General features: G+C 45.1%; 1 protein-coding gene across 1 annotated transcript in view; it reads left to right on the forward strand.

Moving 5' to 3' along the window:
• Positions 1-980: 980 nt before the first annotated feature.
• The window catches only part of BRF1 (BRF1 general transcription factor IIIB subunit), a gene marked incomplete at its 5' end in the record, with an annotated part of 190,627 nt that continues 171,843 nt past the window's right edge, over positions 981-19,764 (forward strand). The window contains 2 exons of the mRNA XM_081861258.1: positions 981-1,188; positions 9,635-9,712. Coding sequence (XP_081717384.1) covers positions 981-1,188; positions 9,635-9,712 — 286 coding nt within the window. The remainder of the gene's footprint in view (positions 1,189-9,634; positions 9,713-19,764) is intronic.

Raw genomic sequence — 19,764 nt, forward strand, 5'->3', positions numbered from 1 at the left:
ACTTATTCCAGTCCTCTTCCACCTCTTCTTCTCCCAGGTCTCGGATTCTGCCAGTCATTTATATATACATTTACTATCAGCTCCCCACAATTCATCAAGCTATGGGAGTGGGAAAGAGGACTTTCTTTGTCAGCTCTGGTGAAAGACCAGCAGCTTTTGGCTCATTCTACCTGCTCAGTACGAGAACTTAGTAATGAAGAAATAGGTTTGCTTATCCACCTTCTCCCTCCCACTCCTTTTTTCCTTTAGTGCTGTGTCTTCCCCATTGTAAGCCTGAGAAGGTGGTTTCTTCGCTGACATCTTCAAGCTGCAATGTGACAACACCCCCACCACAACTTTTGTGTTTGTGTGGCCTAGCAGCAGGATAAAGAAACAAACAAAAACAAAAACCAGTTTTTGACTTAAAAGTTAATTGGGTTGGCCCCACTGCTTGTTTTCTGCGAACGCGGGGCAAGCTAAAACAGCCCATACCCCTGGGAAGCGAACCAGCGGCCCTCAGGCAGCTCCTGGACTCCATCTCCCATCAGCCCCTGCTACCAGGTCGCGCTGGCGAGGGCTGACGGGAGTTGTAGTCCACGAGCACCCTGAGCGGCCCACAGGCTTCCCACTGCCCTGCCTGAGGCGAGAGGGCCCGCGAAGCCCCGCGGGAGCGCCTAGGCCGCGGGGCGACGAGCGGGCTGGAGCCGAACGCGTCCCCTCGGCCCCCGAGCGGTCGGCTCGCCCGTTCCCGGCGAGGGGAGGCGACTAGGCCTCGCCGGCCTCGCGAGAAGGGGCGGCGTTTGCGGGCCGAGGTGGAGCCGGCGAGGGGAGCCGGCCGAGGCCCGTGAGGGGAGAGCGCGCGTGTGGCGGCGAGAGAGAGAGAGAGAGAGAGAGCAGGCGGGCAGGCGGAGGGGGTCGCCGGCCCGGCCCGGCCCGGCCCGCGAGGCGGCGGCGGCGGCGGGGGCGTTTTTCCTTGGGCCTGAGGGGAGCCTGCCTCGAAGATGCCGGGCGGCGGCGGCGGCGGCGGCGGCGGGCGGGTGTGCGCCGCGTGCGGCAGCTCGGAGATCGAGGTGGACTCGGCCCGCGGAGACGCGGTTTGCACGGGCTGCGGCTCCGTCCTCGAGGACAACATCATCGTCTCCGAGGTGCAGTTCGTGGAGAACAGCGGAGGAGGGTCGTCGGCCGTCGGGCAGTTCGTCTCCCTCGACGGTGGGTGACGGGGGAATCAAAGGAAGGGATAGAAAAGGGGATGCAGAAGGGGAAGCCGGCAGGGCATGTGGGGCAGCCGGGTGTGTGAGCTGCGCTGGGGCATACGCTTCTGTGAAAATACAGACGTCCTAGTCCATATGAAGAAATCATCATTATTATTATCATTATCACCACCACCACCATTACTATTCCATATGAAGAATTGTTGTTGTTATTTCAGGATTTGTACCCCACACCTCTGACCCTGTTGCCCCAGCCACTCTGGGCGGCTTACAACATACATAAAAATGCAAGAAAACTTTTAAAAAAACTTCCCTATACAGGGCTGCCTTTAGATTGCTCTGGGGTCACATAACTCCATACCCTCCAACATTTCTCCAATGAAAATGGGGATGTCCTATTAAATAATAATAATTATTATTATTATTATTATTATTATTATTATTATTTTACACACACCCTGTCCATCTGACTGGGTTGCTCCAGCCACTATGGGTGACTTTTGACATATATAAAAACATAACAAAACATCGAATATTTAAAAACTTCCCTATGCAGGTCTGCTCTGCCTTCAGATGTCTTCTAAAGGTTGAATATTTACTTATCCCCTTGGTTCAGGGGTCACAGAACTCCATACCCGCCAACATTTCTCCAATGAAAATAGGGATGTCCTATTAAATAATAATACTACTAGTAGTATTAATAATAATAATATTTATAGAGTAATACCTCGGGTTGAAGTAGCTTCGGGATAAGTTTTTTTGGGTTGCGTGCTGCGGTGACTCGGAAGTAACGGAGCGTATTACTTCTGGGTTTCACTGCTCGCACATGTGCAGACGGTCAAAATGACGTCACGTGCATGCACGGAAGCGGCGAATCACGGCTCGCACAGATGTGGGTTGCGTTCGCTTCTGGATGCGAACGGGGCTCCGGAACAGATCCCGTTCGCATCCAGAGGTACCACTTTATACCCTGTCCATCTGACCGGGTTGCTCCAGCCACTCTGGGCGGCTTCCAATATATGAAAACATAACAAAACATTGAACGCTAAAGAGCTTCCCTATGCAAATCTTCCTTCAGATGTCTTCTATAGGTTGTATAGTTACTTATCCCCTTGGCTTGGGGGCTGGGTTTGCATAACTCCATACCCTCCAACATTTCTCCGATGAAAATATGGACTTCCTAAGGAAAAGCAGGACATTCTGGGATCCCATTGGAAACCGGGGCAACTTCTGTAAATCTGGGACTGTCCCTGGAAAATAAGGACACTTGGAGGGTCTACTGGGGGTTTAGTGTCCAAGGTGTGTGAGAGAGAAATGGGTGGTATTATTTATTATTTTTGTTTATTATTTATCTACTTGCACTTTGATGTGCTTTCGAACTGCTAGGTTGGCAGGAGCAGGGACCGAGCAATGGGAGCTCACCCCGTTGCGGGTATTCGAACCACCGACCTTCTGATTGGCAAGTCCTAGGCTCTGTGGCTTAACCCACAGCGCCACCCGCGTCCCTCTGTACCCTTCCTTAAAAACCAGACGCACAGTGATGGGTTAAAGTTATGACTTCAAGGCAATTCAGGCAGATATGTTCCTTTTAAACCACACCTTTAACAACTGATGGGGTTTTAGAGTGGGTGAGATGTTTTAATGTCTTTCCTCCCCAAATGTTTATATGTTTTTTAAAATTGTTTTTGAGGTCGCGTTTCATTGCTGTGGCAAAAAAGACTAATAAATCTAATTAATAATAATACTAATAATGAGAAGGATTGGAAGCTTAATATGCAAAGGATCAGAAAAGGGCAACCAAAATGATCAAGGGCAGAACTTCCCTTGAACATGCAGGGTCTGGGACTTCTTAGCTTAGCCTTAGAGAAGGCGAGTAGCAGGTGACATGGTGATGTTTATAAAATTATGTGTGGCATGGAGAAAGCAGCTAGAAGAAAGTTATTTCTCCTTTTCTCATAACATTAGAACTCATGGGCACCCAGTGAAGCTGATGTTGGAAGATTCAGGACAGATAAAAGAAAGGACTTCTTCATGCAGCACATAATTGAACTATGGAACTCGCTCCCACAAGAGGCAGTGATGGCCACCCACCTAGGAGGCTTTAAAAGAGCATTAGACAAATTCATGGATTAGAGGGCTGCCAGTGACTACAGTGGTACCTTGGGTTAAGAACTTAATGCGTTCTGGAGGGCCGTTGTTAACCTGAAACTGTTCTTAACCTGCAGCACCACTTTAGCTAATGGGGCCTCCCACTGCTGCTGCGCGATTTCTGTTCTCATCCTGAAGCAAAGTTCCCAACCCAAGGTACTATTTCTGGGTTAGCTGTGTCTGTAACCTGAAGCGTCTGTAACCCGAGGTACTACTGTACTAGCGATGATGGTTGTGCTCTGCCTCCAATGTTGGAGGCAGCAATGCTTCTGAATAACAGGGTCCTGGAAACCACGGTGTGTGTGAGTGAATGAGGAGAGGGCTCTTGTGCTTGAATCCTACTTGTGGGTATTTGGTCAGTCACTGTAAGACTAGGATGCTGGGCTCGATGGGCCTTTCACCTAATCCAGCAGGCTCTTCTTATGCTTTTAGGAACTGGACAGCATGTGGTGGCTGTGCCAGAGGACTGGATTTAGGGCACTTTGAATGAGCTGAGGCTGGCAGGGAAGGGCCATAGCTCAGAGGTAGCACATGTTCTGTGTATGCAGGAGGTCTCAGGTTTATTTCCCAGCATCGTCTGGCAGGGTGGGGAATAGGAAATTGTTGTCTGAAATCCTGTGAGTTGCTGCCAGTCAGTGTTGACAATAATGGCTAGATGAACTTGTGGTCTCCCTTAGTATAAGGTAAAGGGACCCCTGACCATTAGGTCCAGTCGTGGCTGACTCTGGGGTTGCAGCGCTCATCTCGCCTTATTGGCCAAGGGAGCCGGCGTACAGCTTCCGGGTCATGTGGCCAGCATGACTAAGCCGCTTCTGGCGAACCAGAGCAACGCACGGAAACGCCGTTTACCTTCCCGCCAGAGTGGTACCTATTTATCTACTTGCACTTTGATGTGTTTTCGAACTGCTAGGTTGGCAAGAGCAGGGACCGAGCAACGGGAGCTCACCCCGTTGCGGGGATTCGAACCGCTGACCTTCTGATTGGCAAGTCCTAGGCTCTGGGGGGGGGCAGGTAGTTTTGAGGACAGAAGAGACTTGGTTTTAAGAGGTCTGTGTGACTTGTGGGGGCTACTGCATATTTTCTGAATTGCCGTGGTCTTGCGTATCATTTTGAGGTGATGGAGATCAAGAGAGGGGACCTTAAGTGAATAGTGTGTGCACAGAGGAAGTGAAAAGGTGTAACCAATGATGGCTTAGATATGATTGAGGGCGGGGGGGAATGGCAGGAATAGGAGAGGGTGTAATATTTGGTGGGATGAAGGCTGGGAAGTTGTGAGATCAGATGGGGTAGAATTTGGGGGGAAATTCTGGTAAAGGTAGATTCCCCCCCCCCAAATAATCCTATATAGAGCCATCCATATAGTTCTCACAGTTCAATCCACTACATTTACTTACCTGACTTTCTTTCCTGCTATGTCTTCAATACTCAGATCTGTTAGGTTTTTCCTATCTATTTGGTCATGTCTCGTATTTAGAAGTATTTCTTTCTTCCTGTTCTTTCTTCATCAACCTCTCTTATTACAGAATCTGTTTTACTGCTGAGTTTGGCAAGTGTCTAGAAAGGATGGTGAAAGCTGCAGAGGGAGGAAATTTAAGCATGTATGTGTACCTAACCTACTGTGGCATCTGAAAATCAAGAAATGTGCAGTAAGAAGTTGGTGTGACACCCAGAAATCGAAGAAAATTTTGAAAGTCAGTAGGCAGTTTTAGGCTGTAATAATCACCATGGGCTTATATTTATGCCAGGAACTTTAACAAATTGCACCTTTTTTTCATTCCCGATGAGTTGAGCAGGAAACAGTTCACTTTCACAAGATGGGATTAACAAGTGGGCGCATTAAGAGTGGTGCCTTGGTTCTCGAACTTAATCCATTCTGGGAGTCCGTTTGACTTCTGAAAACCTTTGAAAACCAAGGTGTGGCTTCTGATTGGCTGCAGGAGCTTCCTGCACTCAATCGGAAGCCGTGTCGGATGTTCGGCTTCCGAAAAACGTTCACAAACTGGAACGTTTACTTCTGGGTTTGCAGCATTTGGGAGCCGATTTGTTCGGGAGCCAAGCAGTTTGAATACCAAGGTACCACTGTATAAAATATTACACTCCATAGCCCCTGAAACTTTCACTGTACTATCATCTTTTAGACACTGTCCAATGCCCATTTATAGCCTATGAAGACAGAAAGGGGGGAAACTGACAGCCTCTCTCTAGTACAGCTAGTGCCAGTTCCCTGTTGACAAAGACGGAAGGCTCCTGTGGCTTGCTCTTCTCCTACAGTGGTTTCTAGTTACTCAGGAAAGCTTGAGAATATGGGCAGTTTCCATGAAATGGATGGTGGTCTTAGACACCTCTGCTCATACGGAAGCATTGCTTTGTGCTTGCCAAACAAACCCCACCTACAAAACCCCAAGTTTGGCCTGTTGATGAATTGAAATCAGGCAACTTAAAACAAGCACATACCCCCAAGCATTGATAACTTTTATTTCTTAACAGTGATGCCAAAACTGCTGAAGATGTTAGCACTCTTCTACCATCTGTTTCAGTAATATTTTACAGAACTTGAAAGAGACATTGCCATGTTTAGACTCCAGAAGCATCCTTCCATAAATTATGATGCTGTTTGTTTGCAGTGGGAGATAGAATGCAGAATTTACTTTATACTTTGGTTGTCAATGTGATCCGCTGTGGCCATTCCACTGGCTCATTAGGTAACCTTATAAAAGAGCTGGGACCTGAAATTGTTTGTTTTTCTCTTCTCTTCTCTTGCCAATCCTTTTGTAGCGGTCTTGGATTGATAATGGCTTATACAAATTATAAACTGCCTTGAGTGGTTTGGCAGAAAAGTGGTATACAAATGCAATAAGTGAAATAAATAGAATCGTATTACCCCACACCCCAGCCACTCTCCATATCTCTCTGCAAACTTCCACACATCTTTTCAGATTAGCGTATTTCTTAAATAAACAGAACAGCCCCAGCCTTCTGTTGAGTGGCTCATTCTCTGATACAGCGTTTCAAGTGTCAGATAAGCTTGTCTGATGGTTGTTGTTTCTGCTATCCTAAAGCCCATTCATGCTGAATTCAAATGCAGAGTTTACTGCAGAAATTGCTTCTCTGAGGTTCCTTATAGATTGCCATCCGAAAGCAAGGGGGGAGGGATGGTCATGCAGAAGACACCCTCATTTGTGAGTTATTTTAGTAGAGTAGGACTTGTACACAACTGGGACACGGGTGGTGCTGTGGGTTAAACCACAGAGCCTAGGACTTGCCGATCAGAAGGTTGGCGGTTCGAATCCCCACGACGGGGTGAGCTCCCGTTGCTCTGTCCCAGCTCCTGCCAACCTAGCAGTTCGAAAGCACATCAAAGTGCAAGTCGATAAATAGGTACCGCTCCGGTGGGAAGGTAAGCGATGTTTCCGTGCGCTGCTCTGGTTCGCCAGAAGCGGCTTAGTCATGCTGGCCACATGACCCGGAAGCTGTACGCCAGCTTCCTCGGCCAATAAAGCGAGATGAGCGCCGCAAGTCCAGAGTCAGTCACGACTGGACCTAATGGTCAGGGGTCCCTTTACCTTTACCTTAGGACACAGACTGCCATTGTTTATGCTTGCTTACACATCTAGCCATTAGAACAGGGGCAGGGAACTTGTGGGACCTTCAGAAGGTGCTGGCCTGCAGCCTCCATCTTATTGGCTGTTCTGGCTGGGGTTGATGGGAGTTGGAGTCCAAGAACTTCTGGAAGGCACACAGGTTCCCCACAGTTGCATTAGAAAAATAGCAGCTTTCCAAGCTACAGGTGGTCTTAGGACAGGAAGATTTAATTAGCATGGGCGCATTTCCTGCCTATAGACCTATTATAAACTTTATCTTTCTTTATTAATTGTTACCTGCCTGTCGTCATATTACAGACTTTCTTGAGTGCCTCAGGAGTCATGTGGACAAAACAGATTGTTCGAATCATGTAGGAAAGATGCAGCCCCTTATCATGGAAACAGATAACTCTCCCAGGGAAGCTGCACAGCGTATGAGTGACTTTCTCATTGCATCTTTCATGGCTTCCTCCAGGTGTCAGTCTTGTATCATGCATCAGGGCTAAATCTCTTTCTGGCACCCTCTTCCTGTATATGCTGCTTTCATGACAGCAACAAAGGCTTGCTTGAGATGCTGCAGAGGATAGTTTGGCAGTTATGAAAATGCTGAATTGTGCACTTTGTGACTGCATTGATTTCCCCCCTTGCTTTTTATAGAGCTGTATTTCATCCAGAGATGAACCTCAGAATCTGACTCCCACTGGGGTGATACCTGGGAACAGAAGAGGGGTGGGGTGGGGATGTGGAGAGAATGGGCTTGACAGAACTTGTCTCTGCTGGAGAGTGTTCAGATCTGTTTACTATCCTGTAAAATTGCTTGACAGCTGAATGGTAGAAGTTGAGAGTTAGCCATCTTTTAGCAGTAGCTTTTGACTGAAAACCTCAGACTGAAAAATTTAAGGATCTTTGCATTTGTTGCTATCAATTGCAGATACTATGGAACTGAAGCATCTAGCTTTTGTATCTTAAGTCTCCCAATGTAGCCAGTGTAATCCATGGTTATCTCACAGTTGGTTGGACACTTTCTGCATAAGTGGCAGGCTGCATTATAAGTGTGTAAAGTACCAGATATTACAGGTTTCCTTCCTTGTTTTAGTATGTGCCATTTTTCTCTTTATAAGAGTGCAGTGGTGAAAATATTACTTAAACCCCCACATATTCTCTTACGGTAGAAACCATAGTTACTTCCACATCATCAGCTTCCTTGGCTTAATAGTTCTGATAAATAAACCACTTTTTAGCACAAATTGTTCTGTTGTCAACTGGGAGAAGTCTGAAACTTAACGTGCAAATGATTTCCAAAGAATTATGCTGAAAGAGGTCTGGATTGACACCTTTCATAAATGGCATAGAAACCAGAAATGTGTTTTTCATTTTAATTTTTTCCTTCTGACTGGACACATCACTATGGAATGGGTTCTGATGGCTCCTGGAATAATTTATTTGTTAGGGGGAAAAAATTCAGTTTTGCTCCCATGCTCTTTTAGTTTTGCACACCATGCAGTGCCATAGCTGGGCCACTACCCTGAGCTGGGGGAAGGCACTCTGCCTCACTAAAGGCACCTGTATCTCAAGTGGCAACAGTAGATCCAGGAGAACCCTCAGACTTTGAATTTGCTTCTTCAGAGGGCGTGTGACCCTGTCTAAAGCAGACTGGACACAACACAGCTGAACAGAAGGACCCCTCACTAACAGCAACTCAGTCTTTGTCTGGATGAAGTTTCAGTGCATTAGCTCTCATCCAGTCCATTATTGCAACCAGGCATTGATTCAGCACATCCACTGCCTCACCTGCAGAAGATAAAAAGGAGAAATAGAGCTGTATATCGCCAGTATACTGATAATAGCGTACTCCAAAGCTTTGTATGATCCCATTCAGTAGTTTGTTAAACAGCACGGGAACAGAACTGAGGTATCATATTCTGGCTTGTTCTTAAATTGGTAATCATAGTTTGAAGGTAACAGGGAACATATTCTTAGAAGCTTCCTGATGCGTTTGCTTGCTACCTTTTGGAAGTTTGCTAAACCCCAAAGTACTACAGTAGTTAACATGCAGCCTGACTTTGAAAACCCAATAAGAATCTTTGGAAATGTTTGCATGTGCCCCCACACTGTTTTTCTCCCTACATAAAAAGATAAGGTGTCGTCACACTCTGCAGCTTGCATGGCTGCCAATAGGTAGCTATGCCAAATGCAGCATGAGGAATGGCTGGCTGGCCCAGGTAAGCTGTTTAACAGAGGGTGAGAAGACCCTTCACACAGTCATTTAGCAAACTGCTGTGTGAAGTTCCTCTTCCTCCCTTTCAAAGGGTGAGAGAGGAGGGGCTTGGGGTGAGGTATGGGGGAAGGTGTAAAGAGAGTCTGGTTGGTCAGCTGTGTGGTAAGGGCAGAGAGATGGGTGGATGGAGTGGGTGAGCAGAGCAAGCAGCGATGGCAGCCCCTAGTAATATATATTGCACAACCTTTCAGTCACCCACTCTGAGAGCCTGTTGCACTCTGTGATAGAAGCAGATGAAGTTGCAGAAAGGAGAGCTCTTGAGTTCCCTTATGAGTGTTCTTGGGTCCTTAATCAGCATAAGAGGAGCCTCTGTGTCTTGGACCACTGAAGTTTGTTAGATGAAACACTTACTAAAAGGGAGCCATCACAAGATTTATTGTAATACTTCCATTAATCTGTAGTATTTGACAAGCTTTTTTCTTTTTTGTTCCTTGCAGCGGCAGGAAAAACACAGACAGTTGGAGGATTTCACGTCAACTTGGGAAAGGAATCACGGGCGCAGACTCTCCAAAATGGTAACTTGTTATAACTTATTTAAAAACTAAAACTAAGGGGAAGGCTTCTCTGCTAAATAGTTCTATCATGGGTTTGTCAGCTACTGATTGTGGGTGGTGTTTCAGAAAGGAGCAGCCATATTTGATGGACAACTATTCTAACACCTTCTTGTGTGATGTGTTCTGTTGGAAGAGGGGGTTTAGGTCAGGAAAATGGCACAACTCTGATTGATTGGATGGTGGCACTTCAGCCAAGCCTTCCTGTACCCAATTTTTCCAGTGCAGTCCCTGAACCCCACAGGTTTTCTAGCACCCAGTAACCTTGCAATAGAGGGAACTTGTTTCCCAGGGCATTGTCTGAGAGCACATGATGCAGTTACTTTCCTGATGCCAAATGGGTGTGGATCTGTTCAGTTTCTGGATGGGAGACCACTTGGGAAACTTGTGTATTCTGCCTTGAGTGCTTTAATGGAAGAAAGGCAGGATATAAATAAATATCAATCAATCAATCAATCAATCAATCAATCAATCAATATCAATCAATCAACCAACCAACCAACCAATCAATCATTAGTGTGTAAAAGGTTGTTTTCAAGTTCAGGCTCCACAATATCTTTGTACTGAAATCTGGCAGATTTGTAATCTCCCATTCCCATTATTTATGATGATTCCAGACTCAAAATGGAATAGATATATGTATTTTCTTGCAATCTGTTCTGCACTGGCCTCCCGCAAAAGACAAACTATGTGCTTTGGGAAACAACACCTCCTGCCCAAACAGTCTTTAACATTGTTGTGAAATAAAATTACAAAAAGGGTGGGTCTAATGTAGGAACGTTACTCAAGCTAAGTAAGCCTTGGTCTGATCAATGCTCTTCGATAGAAGAAAGGCAGGACATATATTTAATAATAAATGAACCCTGGCTATTTCAACCCAACAAATGCTACTTATGTGCAACATCTGTTTATGGAGGCAGGCTTGTGCATTAGTGTCAAGAGCCAGATTAGACTCAGGGCCAGATTTAGACTTGGAGGGAGTGCTCTCCTGTTCAGTCCCTTTGCATTGGAGAAGCTGGAGCTTGGACTGCAGGCACTAAAAGTTACTGCTCTGTTGACAAAGCAGGGGCAGAAGGCCAACCTCCCATATTTACATCAGATGTAGCTTTCATACTGTACACTGATCACATGGGCTGCGCGCTCTCTCTCTCTCTCTCTCTCTCTCTCTCCACATACTGCTTGGTATACCATGCCCATTATGATGCGTACTTTATTTTTAAAATCCTATGGTGCAATTACTATATATATTTTAAAGCAAATTTTATAGCAGAAAATGAACACTACGTTTAAAAATCACAATGGGCTGTTTTTCTCATTTCTCTGTATTTTGAGCTTTCTTTAGGCAGTTTGACACTGCTGTTATTTTCAATGTGATACCCTTAATTGCTTGTAGACTAATCTTGGGTGTTGTCTATTTTCTAATGTAAGAATTGGCTGATTTTTTTCTCATGAGTTCTTGCTAGCATGACCTGTAAGGGTGCATGTAAACTGATTCCCCCCCCCCCCAAGTTTAGTTTCATACAGTTCTGGTAGTTTCAGTAAGTCCTTTAAAATTGATAATTAACCATGCTGGGCAATGGTCACCACAACAAGCCCAAAGATGTTCAGGCATTTATTTTTTAAATGCCTCCAAATAAAATATTAGCTGTGTTGTTTGAGGCTGATGGGAGTTGTAGTTCAGACTATCTGAAGGGCACTGGGTTGGCAAACACTGTCCCAGAGAGCCCCCTTGCTGCTGATTCCATGGCCAGACAATTTAAACCAGTGGCAGGGAATTTGTGGTTTTCCAGATGTTGTTGGACTACCATTTCCAAAATCCCTGAGCATTCACCATTCACTAGGGACTGATGGGAGTTGGAGTGCAACAGCATCTGGTGGGCCACGGGGTCACCATCGCTGATCTAAAAATTACTCGAGCCATGTCGCAGCGGCTCGCAGAGAAGCAGCTTTTACTTAGGATTAGCATTTAAACAATTTCTTTGTTTTAAGAGTGTCTCTCATATCCCCAACAATGACTCCTAGAAGGAGTCCTTGAACGATGTATTTCACTTCTCTCCCTATCTCTCCATTCCGTCTTCTTTTGGCGACAGGGGCTGTCTACTCCATGGCACTATTAAACTGGAGTGCTTGGAATTAAGCTGGTTGAGTCCCACCAAAGTAAAACGGACACATGTCCCAGATACAGTGCTTGAAAGTAAAATGCTTTGCTAAATGGTTGTATAAAGAAGCAGACTGCTTGCAGAATTGTCTTCTTTTGTGGCTTAATCTGGGGCCGCCTTACTGACAGTGCATGGTGGGTATTCTCTTTCACTCGGTAGAAAGGAATGCAGACTTTAATCTGTGTAACAAGCCCTCCTCTGGCTTGCTGCCACTCTGTCTCTGAGAAACTCCTTTCCAGCGTGTGCAGCACTGTGCTGGCAGATTCCCCAGGTGCTGAAAGAACAGTCTGTATTAATGTACACAGCACTGGGGTAGATGAGGACATTCTTCCGACTTCGATGTGAAAAGCAGTTGGCTGGCCATTGTGCATAATCCCACCCCCTTCCTTTTTGGGTCAGGAGCAAATGAAACTGTGGGAATGATGTTGTAATTTTTATTTTCACTGGCATTTGTTGACAAGTGTTTTGTCAGTTTGAAGTTCATGGAGCTTTGCCTGTTGACTTGAATATATATATATTTAAAGTAAAGCACTGCCGAAGAGTTGGTTCGAGAGGAAGTATGTCTACCAGTGGAACCTACTTTTTATTTTCAATCATTTGTCTTGTTAAATACAGTTTCCCTGGAAGGTTATGAGGAGTTATTCAGTCAGAAGATTAGTGATAGTGGACAGACCCTCTTGCAAGGAACTAACATTTGTGATATTCATCTGTAATTCCTAATAGCAGGCATTCTGGGGCACACTTTCAGTTGATGGGGGCAGAAGTTATGGCCAATGGACCTGGTCAGTGCCCTCCATCAACTGAATATGCACCCCTGAGTGGGAGCCGGAACCACAGAAGAGTGCAAGCAGCAACCTTAAGAGTTGTTAATGGCCTGCTTGAGACGTTTGGAATGGCTGCCTGAGAAATGTGGTTAAGGTCAGAAAAGTGGCTGGGTATGAGAGTTGTGCCTCAGCATCCTTTGCAACATAAAAAAAATAATTACAGGTCATGCATGCCTTCCTTGGCACCCTTGGCTCCCCCCAGCAGCAAATATACAGTTTAATGGAGTGTTCATATGTAACTTATTCTGAACATATAAGGGTAAAAATAAGAAGTCAGTATAGGTGACTGTGACTAAGACTGATAACTGCTATGGTTGTGAACTGACAAGTATGGCATGACTGCCAATTGGCTGAGGCATTCTGAATTTTGTCTGTTCACTTAAGGCAAGTGTTGGGAACCTTTGGTCTTCTAGATGTTGCTGAACTACAGCTCACATCATCCTTTGACATTGGTCATGCTTGCTGGGACTGATAGAAGCTGTAGTTCAGCAACATCTGGAGGGCCATAGGTTCCCCAGCCCCGACTTAAGGAAAACTTGAGCACCAAGTTGCAGTGCTGAAATTCAGACTAGGTCATTTGTCCTTCCCATACTATTTATTGACTTTAAGTCTGCAAGCAATCATGTGCACACTTTCCTGGAAGTATACTGAATAGAATTAGATTTGCTTCTGAATGCAATGGGACTCGCTTCTGAGTGCACATCTTGTGGATTGCTTCAGCCCCCACAATAAAATATTTCAGGGGGCCGGGACCCCGCCCCCAAGTTGATGGGCATATTCCCATTCATATGGTGTGTGTGCACTGTGTCATGTGATCAGTTATGTGGGGCTGGGCTCACCTGGCCCCCCACAATATTTTATTCAAGTTGGCACCCCTGCTTTATGGGTATACGTAGAATTGTCGCCTTAGAGAGGCAAGATGAAAATACTGGTTTAGCAAACCTCTGTTGCGCCCTGGCAATTTGCCAATTACCTGGAACAGAGCTAGTTGAGGAATCGGGTATGGGAGCGTAGAGAGGGAAACTGCCAGAAACTTTCTTTGATGATCATGAATTCGTGTTCATGGAAATGAATGTCAAGTTTCTGAATTGTAACTTGGGAAGGTAGTACGTTCTTACAATCTAGTATCCCATCAGGCGCTCCATCATAGGTCCACTCCTTTAGAGAGCTAGTTTAAATGACAGGCATACAGACAGGCTTCAGATGGTACAGAATCAGTGTAACTAGTTTTATTCAAAGGACTTCTTGGAAAATGTGGATGAGGCAAGTATTTTATTTCTTACAGACTTGAAAGTCCCGTGATACAGCAAAGTGACTGAAATCAGCTTGCAAATCAGCTTGCAAATTGCATATTAAAATTCCACATCTCAATTTGTAATTCCCACTATGTCGAATTCCGCCGCCCAGTATTTTCACAGGTCTGATTATTTATTGGATTTACATATGGCCTTCATATCAATGCATCCAAGGGAAGTTTACAATTTAAAGACTAAAACAAATGCATTATATAAAATAAAGATTGACACAGTCCTCTCATTGCAACTGACTGGTAATCCAGTCAGATGAGCGTAATGATAATAACAATAACAATAATAATAAGCGTAATGATGATGATGACAATCATCATCATCATCATCATCATCATCAATATTGTCTGATGATATGTTTGCTCCCTGGCATGGGCTGCAGCCTACAAGCTTATTGCATGTTCCTGATCTCTTGACCACAGTTAGTATTCATGGAACATTACGTTTGTACCAGGCCACTTAATGATGATACAGCTGAGAAAAATGAGTCATGTAACCAGAACAGTATGGAAAGTTTGTGTATACGAAGTGAATTCCCCCCCCCCCTTCTTTTCTTTTTCTTAATGCAAGTACTTTTTAAATGAATTGGCAGAAGCATTTATACTACATTTTCCCCTAGAATTGAATACTATGCAAAAATAAGAAAGCTATTCATTTGGTGAAATTGTTGTTTTGCTGCTGCTAATAGTTCTCTAATGGCATTTAGAACTTGGTAATTTATTTGCAGACCTGAGTTCATAATGCTTCAAAACCATTGAACTGGTATTTCTTAATTAAGAAATACATCAGGAAGGTTAGATTGCTTAAAGCGAAATTGGAGAATTGCAGAATTGAAGCTGCAGACCATTCTGTAATTTTAAGAGCAAGGAAGGTTGGGGGCAAGGTGTGGGGAGAGAGGTGGCATAACTATAGGCATGGATTTGGAATGAAAGAATCAGACAGACAGATGAAATGCATTCTTAGGGAGTCAGCAAAGTTGTCAAGTATGTTTAAACTGGTATTAATGGTTTATTAATCCATCTATCCTAATTTGTTGGAGGCAAAACATGGGCTGTGTAGTAATTTCTTGACGATAACCTATTTCAGAAAACGGAAGAAGCAATGAGGAATATGACGGGTCTTGAATTGTTTCTGTCAAATACGGAAGGACTGGTGGAAAATGTGAAAGTTGCTGGCATCTTGAGTGGCAGTAATCCTAAGCGAGGGAGAGATAGTAGCAAAGTTGACAGTGAGAGTATTCGTGCAGAAAACGAGTTAAAAATATAAAAATACAGTTATTCAGATATGCATGCCCCATTGAAGCCAATGATTCTGAAATACGTTAGTGATCTCGGAACCATTCATTCGCAACTGTGTTTGGGAGCCCATGAAGAACTGACCTTCTTATCAGTAAAGCGATCCTTTTTGCTCTTCACAATTTGATTTTTCAATTTTTGATTTTCTCCTGAATAATTTAATATTATCTGCAAACTTTGCCCCCAGGACCGTAATACCTCAAGGACTGCTTCTCCCCATTTGAACCAACCTGAACCCTGTAATAATCGTCTGAGGTCCTTTTTCATGTGCCTCCTTCATAAGACTTCTGAGGTTGGCAACCCAAGAACAGGCCGTTTCTGCAGTGGGTTCCCTCTCCTTAGGGTGGATCGTCTGGTGCCTTCATTACATATCTTTATGTTTCTCTGTAACCGGGCCTTTGGCGGATTGAACGTTCTGTGGCCTTTTAAATGTGTTTGTGGGAGGAGGGGTTATTGGTTTGTTTTTGCATTGTTATTATTTTGTGTTCTTATTTTGTATTTTTATGTTGTAAACTGCCCTGTGATCTTTGGATGAAGGGCAGTATACAAACAAAATGAAAGCTTTAGAAGTAGGAGATATCCTGTGGACTTTTGTGGGTGGTACTGGGAGAACCTGTTAATAATTTTTTATGCTTATTTTGATCTCATTTTGCAATATTTGCTTGCTATGGATCTAAAAGGTGGGGTCTGTTGACCAGAGTGAGGAACCCCATTGTCATGTCCCCACTTTTATTTGTTCTTCTATGAAAATCAAAGCATGGCTGATGTTGGTGCTGTCATCAGTGCAGCCCACGGTGTTCCATTTCATATCCTACACACACAGTGATTATACACAGTGCTCTTTTCCTTGTATTATGCATGAAGTCAAAGCTAAGAGTCATAAAGCAATTTCTGTAAGCCCATTAAAGTGAGAGCTTTTTTCCCTGTAGAGAATTAGATGTGCAGCCTGTGTGTTGGCAAATTTAGTGGCAAATGGGGTTTGGTTGAGACTGTATTTAAAAACACAGTTAACAGCATTAAAACTCCTAGAGGGAGCTGTGTGTTGCACGTGACCATACATTTCCAGCCTGAGTAAAACGTTAACTCTGTGTGTGAATGCACACATGTCTGTGCCCATTGTTGGGAGCTTGTCAGCTGAGCTAACAAAATACCTTAAGCCAACTCAAATTTTCAAGAAATTATTGCCTTGTATGGCTTTTATGCTGAATAATACAGTGGCGATCTACATAAATAAATAGCTGGGGGACCCAGTATGTTTCAAGATATATCTATATCTTTACTCTTCATCAGGGTAAAACGAAAGCAACGACACACAGTACGTCAAGCTGGTGCCCACTTAAAGAAATCTTAACTGATGAATTAGCCAAATTCCTGTGATTACCGTATTTTTCGCTCTATAGGGAGCACTGGACCATAGGACGCACCGGACCATAGGAGGGGGAGAACAGGAAAAAAAAATTCTCCCCCTCTCTGCTCAGCACCCCTTCAGCGAAGCGGCAGGAGAAACAGAGCCCCTTCCATTTCTCCTCCCGCTTTGCTGAAGGGGCGTTGCGCAGAGAGGGAAAACTGTGCAGCGCCTCTCCAGCGAAGCGAAGCCTGGAGAGCAAGAGGGATCGGTGTGCACTGACCCCTCTCGCTCTCCAGGCTTCAGGCGGCTATCCGCAAGCCTTGCAGGAACATGGCGGCTCTGGCCCCAGCCCTTTCACTGCTTTTGCAGGCTGCGCTGGGGTGGTGCACGAGCACTGTGTCCCACTCAGTGGCCCTCCAGGTAGAGGGTGCTGGGGGGACACAGTTCTGGCAGCATGCCCTGCCTCAGCTTGCCCCACCCCCATAGGTGCCCTGCCCTGCCCCAGCCGCTATATTCCGATATATCACGATGTCTGAAATTGGAGATCAGGCATGAAGATGAGGGAAGGAGCAGCCTTGGAGATCCAGTGGGTGGGGGCAGGAGAGGAAGTGGAGTCACCTCCATCCATGGTTTGAGGGGGGAGGGGATGGGGGGTGCATCAAGCTGCCATCAGCGGGGCAGCCAGCGAAGATGCACACCCACTATGGCAGCTGCTACTTTTCTGCTGACTGAGAAAAGCTGCTTGGGGACGCGGGTGGCACTGTGGGTTAAACCACAGAGCCTAGGATTTGCTGATCAGAAGGTCGGCGGTTCAGATCCCTGCGACGGGGTGAGCTCCCGTTGCTCGGTCCCTGCTCCTGCCAACCTAGCAGTTTGAAAGCACGTCAAAGTGCAAGTAGATAAATAGGTACCGCTCTGGCGGGAAGGTAAACAGCATTTCCGTGTGCTGCTCTGGTTCTCCAGAAGCACCTTAGTCATGCTGGCCATATGACTCGGAAGCTGTACGCTGGCTCCCTCAGCCAGTAAAGCGAGATGAGTGCCGCAACCCCAGAGTCGGTCACGAATGGACCTAATGATCAGGGGTCCCTTTACCTTTACCTTTAACTTTCCTGCTGACTGAGAAAAGGTGCTCTGCCTCACTGCCAGGGGAAGGTAGTGCCACGGTGTCTTAAAGTGAGGGCAGTCAGCTGCCCTGTTCTCTATCTGTGTGAGGGGAAGGCAGTGCCTTACAATCGACTACCCTGGTCTCCCTCAATGTGAGGGAAGGCAGCTCAGATCAGCAGTGTTATTGGCTGAGATCATCTTGAGATATCAGCGGTGACTTGAAATTTGCTTGCGCGAGGAGCAATTTATTGTTGCATATTGCCAGGTCAGAATCATTATCGCGGTGTGATTTCAAAACCGATTCTGGCCAATGTATTGAAAAACCACATAGTGCTAAAATACACCATAAAATTGTGATATTAACATGCAAAAATGACAAAAATTAGTGGGGGGGAGGGCAAGGGATCGGGTTGTGGACCCCCTGGGTGCGTTCTGCACCCCTAATTGGAAACCACTGCACTGGATCCTAACACTGCTGAACTTGGTGGGTCTTGTTATAGGATCACTCCTTTAATCAGCATAACTGTGCATATGAATAAAACACTCCCTTTGATTTTAGGTAATGCACCTATCAACATTTTCAAAAGCAGGGGCTCTATGTCTTGGCTTTTGAAAAACAAGGGGCCCCGCAGTACTTAGCTAATTGGGGACCACTGCATTATTATGGGATTATTGGATTGTCTTTGTTTTTATTATGTATTTTGTGTCTTTTTCTATTGTAATTTTACGTTTTGAACTACTCTGAGATCTACGGGTATAGGGCAGTATACATATCTAATAAGTAAATAGTAAACAGCCACAAGAGCTGCTATCTAAGAAGAGGCATTCCCTCTTGAGTAAGAGAGGAGGAACATCTAATTGACCAAAAGGCATTTAAGCGGTGAATCAGCTTTACATTGTGGGCCTAATTATGTCTTGTGGTTTGTCTCTTGGTAGGATTCCTGATTTAGAGCACTGGTTTTCCAGCTATTAATTCAGTGTAATTTTGAAGCCTTTTTGCACCTTGTTGCTATGTTTTATGCTTTATTTTGTGTGCAACCCTCTTGGTGGATTATATTCATATAAAAGCGGTGCTTCTTTATAAGTACTGTAAATTGATATTCCTTGAGTGAAGGACACTCATCTATTCAAGCTTAATTTGATTCCTTTAGATTTGTAAGATTATGGGTGGGTAGCAAATTCTCTGTCTTGCTCACATGCGCACCAAACACAGTTCAGCTCTCTATTCACTGCTGCCAGGCAGCTGAAGAGTCTGAAGAAAGATAGAGACTGCCTGGGAACATTGCTTAGTTGGCTGGTTATGTCCATTTTATTTTATTGCAAGGCTCAGAGTTTATGCTAATATATATATATTATAGAATCATAGAATCATAGAATCATAGAGTTGGAAGAGACCACAAGGGCCATCGAGTCCAACCCCCTGCCAAGCAGGAAACACCATCAGAGCACTCCTGACATATGGTTGTCAAGCCTCTGCTTAAAGACCTCCAAAGAAGGAGACTCCACCACACTCCTTGGCAGCAAATTCCACTGTCGAACAGCTCTTACTGTCAGGAAGTTCTTCCTAATGTTTAGGTGGAATCTTTTTTCTTGTAGTTTGGAACTATTGCTCCGTGTCCGCTTCTCTGGAGCAGCAGAAAACAACCTTTCTCCCTCCTCTATGTGACATCCTTTTATATATTTGAACATGGCTATCATATCACCCCTTAACCTCCTCTTCTCCAGGCTAAACATGCCCAGCTCCCTTAGCCGTTCCTCATAAGGCATCGCTTCCAGGCCTTTGACCATTTTGGTTGCCCTCCTCTGGACACGTTCTAGTTTGTCAGTGTCCTTCTTGAACTGTGGTGCCCAGAACTGGACACAGTACTCCAGGTGAGGTCTGACCAGAGCAGAATACAGTGGCACTATTACTTCCCTTGATCTAGATGCAATACTCCTATTGATGCAGCCCAGAATTGCATTGGCTTTTTTAGCTGCCG

Source organism: Podarcis erhardii, assembly GCF_964252035.2.
Source record: "Podarcis erhardii genome assembly, chromosome: 1".
NCBI lineage: Eukaryota > Metazoa > Chordata > Lepidosauria > Squamata > Lacertidae > Podarcis > Podarcis erhardii.